Source organism: Purpureocillium takamizusanense, chromosome 8 (genome assembly GCF_022605165.1).
Source record: "Purpureocillium takamizusanense chromosome 8, complete sequence".
NCBI lineage: Eukaryota > Fungi > Ascomycota > Sordariomycetes > Hypocreales > Ophiocordycipitaceae > Purpureocillium > Purpureocillium takamizusanense.
The window spans coordinates 1,881,150-1,889,883 of NC_063075.1; the positions used below are offsets into that span (position 1 = coordinate 1,881,150).

The window sequence follows — 8,734 nt, forward strand, 5'->3', positions numbered from 1 at the left end:
GCGTCGGCCAAGGTGGCGGACTTGTTTGCGCACACAACCTTCTGTGTACCTTCCATCGCACCCAAGGCAAGGCAGGCCAGCCCCCCCCCCCCTTCTCCGCCTCCCACTTGGGAAACCGCATCTTAAAGTAACCTGAGCGGGTCTTCCGATCCCTCGCCTCGCACGCGCACTAATACCTAACATTGACGTCCATCGGGGAAGCGGTGACTCGGAGTGGGCGAGCGGTGCGGTGCTGTCGGCGTCTCCCTCCCTTTTTGTGCACAAGTTTTTCTTGGCCGGGACGTCGCCGGGATCTCACCATCCGAGGACGCTCCCCCCCCACTCGGCGCCGCTGGGACGCCGCTTGGCTCGAGGAACTAACAACCTACGCCAGCGCCCGTGCAGCGCCCGCGCGGTCGCTAAATTTCCGCCACAGGCGCGCGATGCTGAGTCCGAGGAGTCGCAGGGCCGCCGACGGGGAGGGTCAAAACGGCAGCGGAAGGGTGCCATGCAGCGTCGTGGTTGGCGAGGCGCCGGGCTTGTATGCTTGGGGTCCGGGAGACCTTTCCCGACTCTTCTTAGCCGCACGCACCTCAGTGCGCGCGTGTGCTGAACCGTACTGTACGTGTGACGGCCCGTCACTTCCAAGTTCGCATTCATCGTCCGTTTGATTCCACCTCAGGTTTGCTACTTTTATCAATCGCCCCCCCCCTCCCCTTTCGTCACTTACTCCTCCGTCCATTCGTGCGGCCAACTTGAGATCGGGCCTGCTTGCTTGTCCACCCCACGTCGAGCTGCGGCTGAAACAAGACAGCCGGCTCTCCGTCGCGGACCAGACGCCTATGGTAGGGATCCAGCTTAACACACCATTCGTGTTACACTCCGAGACTCGAGAGTGTGCTGGGGCTGATGCGAAATAACTAACTAGCGAGGCCACCCGTCCTTTCTCTCTCGCGACATAATCCAGCCTACGTCAGCCGCATTGTTCCATCCCAGGCTCATCCCCTCACGCGCATGAGCGGGCATAATCGCCGCCATGTACGGCATCAACGCAAATTACGACTCCACGGCCGCCACGACCGGCGTGCCCATCAATCCCCGTCACGATGCGCACGAGGAAGAGCTCGCGGCCGCCACCGCGCAGACCACCGATCCGACCAAGACGCAGGCCACCTCCATCACCGAGGCCGGGGGCAACGACGAAAAGCTTGGATCCTTCCCCAACTCGCTGGGCAAGGACGACGAGGACGATTCGCCAGAGGCGGAGATGGTGCGCCGCACTTCCGTCGTGCAGGCCCTTGCGCGCTCGTACTCGCGAGCCTCTGGCGCGGCACCTGGCGGCACCGAGAATCCATTCTTCGCCGAGGAGGACTCGCCCTTGAACCCAAACTCGGCCAGCTTCAGCGGTCGCGAGTGGGCCAAGGCCGTCGTCGAGCTCGTGTCGCAGGATGGTGGCGGCTTCCGCTCGGCTGGCGTCTGCTTCCAGAACCTCAACGTCCACGGCTTCGGCGCGTCGACGGATTACCAAAAAGACGTCGCCAACGTGTGGCTGTCCCTCGCAGCGACTGCACGTCAACTCACGGGCTCTGGCCGCCAGCGCATCGATATTCTGCGTCAGTTTGACGGCCTAGTGCACAAAGGAGAAATGCTGGTGGTGTTGGGCCCCCCTGGATCCGGTTGCTCCACCTTCCTCAAGACCATTGCTGGAGAGATGAACGGCCTTTTCGTCGACGATGGGTCCTATTTCAATTACCAAGGTGAGTCGCAATCGATTTACAGTGATTGGCTTCAATCGCACAATGACGTCGAGTCCAAATGCGTCTGGGGTTGAGATCGGGACGGAAGATGCCGTCTCGATCATGTGCCAGATCCACGGGTGCCTGCTGCAGAAACGTGGGTGGGCGGGCCACCTGTGGAACATGGCAGCGGAACTTGCCGTGCCCTACCTACACCCCAGTCCAAACATACCTAGTACCCTTCCAAAGACGGCCCAAATAACACGGATCATTGGCTGACCTGGGATTGTCAATCGACTGCTATTAGGCATTGGCGCTAAGGAGATGCATTCGAACCATCGCGGCGAGGCAATTTACACCGCCGAAGTGGATGTGCATTTCCCCATGCTGACTGTTGGCGATACCCTCACTTTTGCCGCCCGCGCCCGCCAGCCCCGCCAGCTACCCCAAGGTCTCAACAGGAATGACTTTGCCGCCCACCTCCGCGATGTGGTCATGGCCATGTTTGGCATTTCGCATACCATCAACACGCGGGTTGGCAATGAATACGTGCGAGGCGTCTCGGGTGGCGAGCGCAAGCGTGTCACCATTTCTGAAGCCGCCTTGTCTGGCGCGCCCCTGCAATGCTGGGATAACTCCACCCGTGGCCTGGATTCCGCCAACGCTATCGAGTTCTGCAGGACGCTTCGCCTGCAGACGGAGCTCTTCAGCAGCACTGCCTGCGTGTCTATCTACCAGGCACCGCAGAGCGCCTACGATCTCTTCGATAAGGCTGTCGTCTTATACGAGGGTCGCCAGATCTTCTTCGGTCGCGCTGATGCTGCTAAGCAATATTTCATCAATCTCGGCTTCGAGTGCCCTGCCCGTCAGACTACCCCCGACTTCCTCACCTCCATGACGTCGCCACTGGAGCGCATTGTCCGCCCTGGCTTTGAGGGCAAGGCGCCGCGAACACCCGATGAGTTCGCCGCCGCCTGGAAGAATAGTGTCGAGTACAAGGCCCTGCAAGCCGAAATTGAGGACTACAAGATTGCTCACCCCATTGGTGGTCCCGATGCAGAGGCATTCCGTGCTTCCAAGCATGCTCAACAGGCTCGCGGCCAGCGCAAGAAGTCTCCCTACACCTTGTCATTCGGCCAACAGGTCAAGCTGTGCCTGTGGCGAGGTTGGAAGCGATTGACTGGCGACCCCAGCTTGACCGTCGGCGCCCTTATTGGCAACTTTATCATGGCTCTTATCATTGGCAGTGTTTTCTTCAATCTCGGCGATTCGACCGGAAGCTTTTTCCAGCGCGGCGCCTTGCTCTTCTTCGCCTGCTTGATGAACGCCTTTGCCTCCGCCCTTGAGGTAAGAACTGGCCCTCGCTCAGGGAATGTGAGATGAGGAACTGACAACCTATTCTAGATTTTGACATTGTATGCCCAACGACCCATTGTCGAGAAGCACAGTCGGTATGCTCTATACCATCCGTCGGCAGAGGCCGTCGCATCAATGCTGTGCGACATGCCCTACAAGATATTGAACTCGATCGTCTTCAACTTGACGCTCTACTTCATGACGAACCTGCGGAGAGAACCGGGGCCTTTCTTCTTCTTCCTGCTCATATCTTTCGTCACGGTTCTGGTCATGTCCATGATCTTCCGCACCATCGCATCGGCTTCTCGCACCTTGTTTCAGGCGCTCGTTCCCGCCGCCATATTGATCCTTGACCTGGTTATTTTCACTGGTTTCGTCTTGCCCAAGCGCTACATGTTGGGCTGGTGCCGTTGGTTGAGCTATATTGACCCTCTCGGCTACGCATTCGAAGCCCTAATGGTCAACGAGTTCCACGAACGCAAGTTCGAGTGCAACCAGTACGTGCCAACGGCTCAGGCCCCAAGCCCAGCAGCCCCCAATTTGCTGTCTGAGTATGCCAACGTGGGTGGCAACAACCGGGTTTGCAGCGCCGTCGGATCCATTCCTGGCCAATCCTATGTCCTAGGCGATGACTACGTGTACCAGCAGTTTGAATACCAGTGGAACCACAGATGGCGCAACTTTGGTATCGTCATTGCGTTCACCATCTTCTTCCTCATCTGCTACATGGTGGCTGCCGAGCTGGTGTCCGAAAAGAAGTCCAAGGGCGAGGTTCTTGTCTACCGCCGCGGTCACAAGCCCGCCGCTGCCAGGCACGCCGAAAAGAAACGTGACCCCGAAGCGGCAATGGCAAATATCGGACCCGTCATTACTGCTGAGCGCAGCCGTGGTCAGGTGGGCAAGGAGGGTGGATTGCTCCAGGAACAGACGTCTGTGTTCCAGTGGCATGACGTCTGCTACGACATCAAGATCAAGGGTGAACCGCGCCGCATCTTGGACCATGTCGATGGCTATGTGAAGCCGGGGACCCTCACTGCGCTAATGGGTGTGTCGGGCGCGGGCAAGACCACTCTCCTGGACTGTTTGGCGGACCGCACCTCGATGGGTGTCATTACGGGAGAGATGCTGGTGGACGGCCAGCCTCGTGATCGATCCTTCCAGCGCAAGACCGGCTACGTTCAACAGCAAGACCTCCACTTACAAACGACAACCGTCCGCGAGGCTCTCAACTTCAGCGCCATTCTTCGCCAGCCAGCTCACGTGCCGAAGGAAGAAAAGCTAGCCTACGTTGAGGAGGTCATTAAGCTATTGGAAATGGACGAATATGCCGACGCCGTCGTTGGCGTTCCTGGCGAAGGCCTTAACGTTGAGCAGCGCAAGCGTCTTACAATCGGCGTGGAGCTCGCTGCCAAGCCCCCCCTACTGCTTTTCGTTGACGAACCCACCTCCGGTCTTGATTCGCAAACGTCTTGGGCAATTCTGGATCTCCTTGAGAAGCTGACCAAGGCTGGCCAGGCCGTGCTTTGCACAATCCACCAGCCTTCAGCAATGCTCTTCCAACGCTTCGATCGCCTCCTGTTCTTGGCAAAAGGCGGCAAGACTGTCTACTTTGGTGAGATTGGCGAGAACTCGAAGACTATGACCAGCTACTTCGAACGCAATGGTGGCCACCCGTGTCCTGACGAGGCCAACCCCGCCGAATGGATGCTGGAAGTTATCGGCGCTGCACCCGGAACGACTACAGACATCGACTGGTTCCAGACTTGGCGTGAGAGCTCCGAGTACACTGCCGTCCAAGACGAACTCGAGAACATCAAGCGCGAAAAACAGGGCATTGCAGCACAGACCGAGGATGAGGACCCCGGCAGCTACCGTGAATTTGCCGCGCCGTTCTCGGTTCAGGCCAAGGAGAACCTTTTCCGAGTCTTCCAGCAATACTGGCGAACCCCGGTATATATCTACGCGAAAACGGCGCTCTGCACCCTCGTTGCGCTCTTCATCGGTTTCATCTTTTTCCGTGCGCCCAATTCTATTCAGGGCCTGCAGAACCAGATGTTCTCCATTTTCCAGCTCCTCACCGTCTTCGGTCAGATTGTTCAGCAGTCCATGCCCCAGTTCGTCATCCAACGCTCCCTATACGAGGCTCGCGAGCGTCCCTCAAAGGTCTATTCTTGGAAGGTCTTCATGCTCTCGCAGATCATCGTGGAGCTGCCCTGGAATAGCTTGATGGCCGTGCTCATGTACGTCTGTTGGTACTACCCTGTCGGCCTCTACCGCAATGCGGAGCCGACTGACGCTGTCACCGAACGCGGGGCACTCATGTTCCTTTACCTCCTGATGTTCATGCTCTTCACCGGTACTTTCTCGACGTTCATCATTGCTGGTTTCGAGACCGCAGAGGCCGGTGGCAATCTCGCCAATCTCATGTTCACGCTTTGCCTCATCTTCTGTGGTGTCCTGGCCCAGCCGAACACCCTGCCTCGCTTCTGGATCTTCATGTGTAAGTGCCTACTTGCCTTCTGCCGCGGCCTCGAACCATTGTTTTCTCTGACAGCAAGCTTCCAGATCGCGTATCGCCGTTCACATATTTGGTCAGCGGTCTTTTATCAACAGGCGTGGCCAACACAAACGTTATTTGCGCCGACAACGAACTGCTGCATTTCTCGCCGCCTTCGGGAAAGACTTGCGGCGAGTACATGTCCACGTACATCAAAGTCTTTGGTGGCAGCTTGGAAGACAAGAACGCAACCTCGGAGTGCTCATACTGCCCCATCTCAGAGACGAACAAGTTCTTGGAGGGAGTCAGCAGCAACTACGATGACAGGTGGCGCAACTTTGGCATCCTGTGGGCCTTTGTTGTGTTCAACATTTTTGCCGCACTCTTTGTGTACTGGCTGGCACGAGTGCCCAAGAAGAACCTTGGCAACGAGAAGAAGAAGAAGAAGGAGTAGCTAGCCCCCGCGACTCCTTCGAGTATTCTCTTACTTGTGCTTTCTCTTTTACAGACTCGTCCATCTCCTCACGAGTCTTGAACATCTTGTTTAGCGGAACCTGCGGCTGTGGTGCGCTACACTGAGTCCTGCAGGTTTCGCTGTCATTTAATCATGTTGCATTGGGTCGCGGAGTTGAACTCTCGCCACGCTCCAGTCCACGTCATAGATACGACTGGGCCCGGTCACTTCCTATTTGTTGCAAATTACAGCCGGTACATTTATACGTACAGAAGACTGGGTGTCGGATCAGAATAGAGTGGTACATAATGTAAAATTAGATTTTTGTCAGTTTCGGGAAAGCGATGCTCCCAATACGGTGCTGCATTGAATGGTGCCCAGGCAGGATCGTGTCACGAGGCAACCGTATATGAAGAAACACTGCCGTAACCTTTTCCTGTACGTATTCTTATGTAAATTCTTCCCCATACGAGCGACTCCAAACATCACACGCTGTATTGAGTCTACCCATAGATGCGCTTCTAGCGGGTTAAAATCCCCCAAAGCATCATGGGAGTATCATGTCCCAGCCATAAACAACTGGGCCGGCTTATCGAGCACGCAAGCCCTCTCCAAGACCAACTCTCATGTCCAAAGGCTCACTGCCAGATTGGGCCGGGCTGTTGCGCGTGTCCAAGGCGCCGGATGCGACGAGCCGGGCAAATTCACGCTCTGCCTCCTCGTCGGCTTTATACAGCAGCAGAAACTTGATGCAGCGCGAATCGATCCAAGGCCAGTCGCTGATGCACGTCTCCTCGTCGTAGTCGTAGGTCCCGTCACTCCGGATATGCTGCGCGTCCTCGTCGGGCATGTGGCTAATCTCACCTGCCGCCCTCGAGTATTTGGCCACGCGCAGGCGGCGTTGGTGGCGAAGCCCCTCGTAGGCATCCAGGACAACACGGGCGTAGTCCCTTGGTGCGCTGTTGGCATGCATGCCGCCCCCCTGGATATCAACGTTACTATTCACGTGCTCCGTCATGCGGCCGAGCAGCGTGCCCAACACGAATCCGTCCTCGGCGCACATGGCGGCCCCCTGTCCGAGGTAGGGCAGCATATAATGCGCCGCATCACCCATGAGGGTTACATTGCCGCGCGACCAGAACGGCGGGTCCTGCACCTTGAGCAGCTGGAAGCGGGCCACCCCGTCCGCGGTGCCCATTAGTTCCTGCAGCGCGGGATCCCAGTCGGCGAACCTCTGGCGCAGCAGCGCGAGGCTGTCGCCCTCCTCGGTCCTGGCGTTGAGGTCGTCGTCGATGACGGACACGACCAGGTTGTATACCGAGCCGCCCCGGAGGCTGTAGAAGACGATCTGGATGTCGGCGCCGAGCCAGAAGAGGCATTTCGAGGGCTGGTTGATCGCCTTGGCGGCCTCGGGGGAGAGTTTGGCGACCTGCTCCGGGGTGAAGAGGGCTCGGTATGCCAAAGACTCGTCGTTTTCGGTCTCTATCGTGGGGTGCATGACGGATCGGACCACCGATTTGACTCCTAGGGTTCCGGGCTTGATGTTAGACAAAGAGCCGTTTCCAACGCAAAACATACAGACTGTGAACCTCGACGTACCGTCACAGCCAACAATGACATCCCCATGAACGACGTCTCCGTTGCTCAGCCGCGCCACGGTCTTGTCAAAGTCAAGGTCCTCGACCTCGCACCCGAACATGAACTTGACTCCCAAGTTGCACGCCTCGGTATACAGCACATTCATGTAATCGACGCGATGGGCGAGCCTGTTTTGTTACAATTTGCCCATCAGCTACCCGGACGGTCAATACGCGCACACGACGGACCACCACCTGCCAGACGCGAAGGGGGGGAAGGAACATGAACCCACAGCCACGGGGAGCCATATCGCTCGCGATAGTTGGTAAAGTCTCGCTCGTTGATGACTTTCCCGTCGGAATAGTTCATCGTTATCGTGCCTGTCGATGGGCCGTGCGAGAGCCTGATGAGCTGATCCAGCAGGCCCAGCTTTTGCATCACGCGAGCGGCATTGCAAGGGATTTGAATGCCGTTGCCAATCTATCGTGGGGGGTAGGCATGCTCGTTAGGAAACAAAAAGCCTTCGGGCATATTTTCAGTCCCCCTAAGGGACGGGGGAGTTCATCGGATGGGAGTAGTGGGTGTACCTGGCTATTCGATGGATATTTCTCGACGACAGTGACCTTGACGTCCTTGTACCGGGCCAGCGTGATGGCGCAAGTCAGGCCGGCAATGCCAGCTCCCACGATGACGACGTTCAGCTCCGGCATGGCGAATTCGGTCTCTTCAGCAGCACGAGGTCACTGCTTTTGATTTTATCCCGGTTCCGATGGTGTTTCTCTTCTTCTTATTTCGTATTTTTCAAGCGCGAGGGGGGGGCCAAATCCGACCGATGGTCCAGGAATCCCGACTTTCCCCCGCCGTACGCGAGTAGACTATAGACTATATAAAGGCACAGTATACAACACGAGTCACACAAGAGACATTGCGGGAGCCGGGTCCAGTCGTTCTTCGAGGAAGCCGAGTCATACTAGTATAGCAACCACAGTGGAGATGACGATGCAAGGACGCCTGTACCCCGTCTATTGTTGTCCCATCTGGCGGCGGAGTCCAACACAGTCGAAGCCTGCTACGTACTACTAGACTACAATAGTGGAAACCATAAGATCAGTGCGTGAGGCGGCCCAGGTAACT

The 8,734-nt window shown here is 57.1% G+C and overlaps 2 protein-coding genes across 2 annotated transcripts; one reads left to right on the top strand and one right to left on the bottom strand.

Moving 5' to 3' along the window:
- The first annotated feature begins 145 nt into the window (after window positions 1-145).
- CDR1_4 (Multidrug resistance protein) lies at window positions 146-6,400 on the top strand. Its single transcript, XM_047990222.1, has 6 exons — window positions 146-600; window positions 794-824; window positions 908-1,736; window positions 2,023-3,062; window positions 3,120-5,571; window positions 5,637-6,400. The coding sequence occupies exons 3-6, from the start codon at window positions 1,016-1,018 to the stop codon at window positions 6,020-6,022; spliced, it is 4,599 nt and encodes a 1,532-aa protein (XP_047846229.1). The 5' UTR covers window positions 146-600; window positions 794-824; window positions 908-1,015; the 3' UTR covers window positions 6,023-6,400.
- Window positions 6,401-6,611: 211 nt separating this feature from the next.
- Window positions 6,612-8,310, bottom strand: JDV02_008610 (Salicylate 1-monooxygenase; the record flags this gene model as incomplete). Its single annotated transcript, XM_047990223.1, has 4 exons — window positions 6,612-7,546; window positions 7,622-7,788; window positions 7,893-8,080; window positions 8,188-8,310. 4 exons carry the CDS (start codon window positions 8,308-8,310, stop codon window positions 6,612-6,614), a joined length of 1,413 nt encoding a protein of 470 aa, XP_047846230.1.
- Window positions 8,311-8,734: the final 424 nt, after the last annotated feature.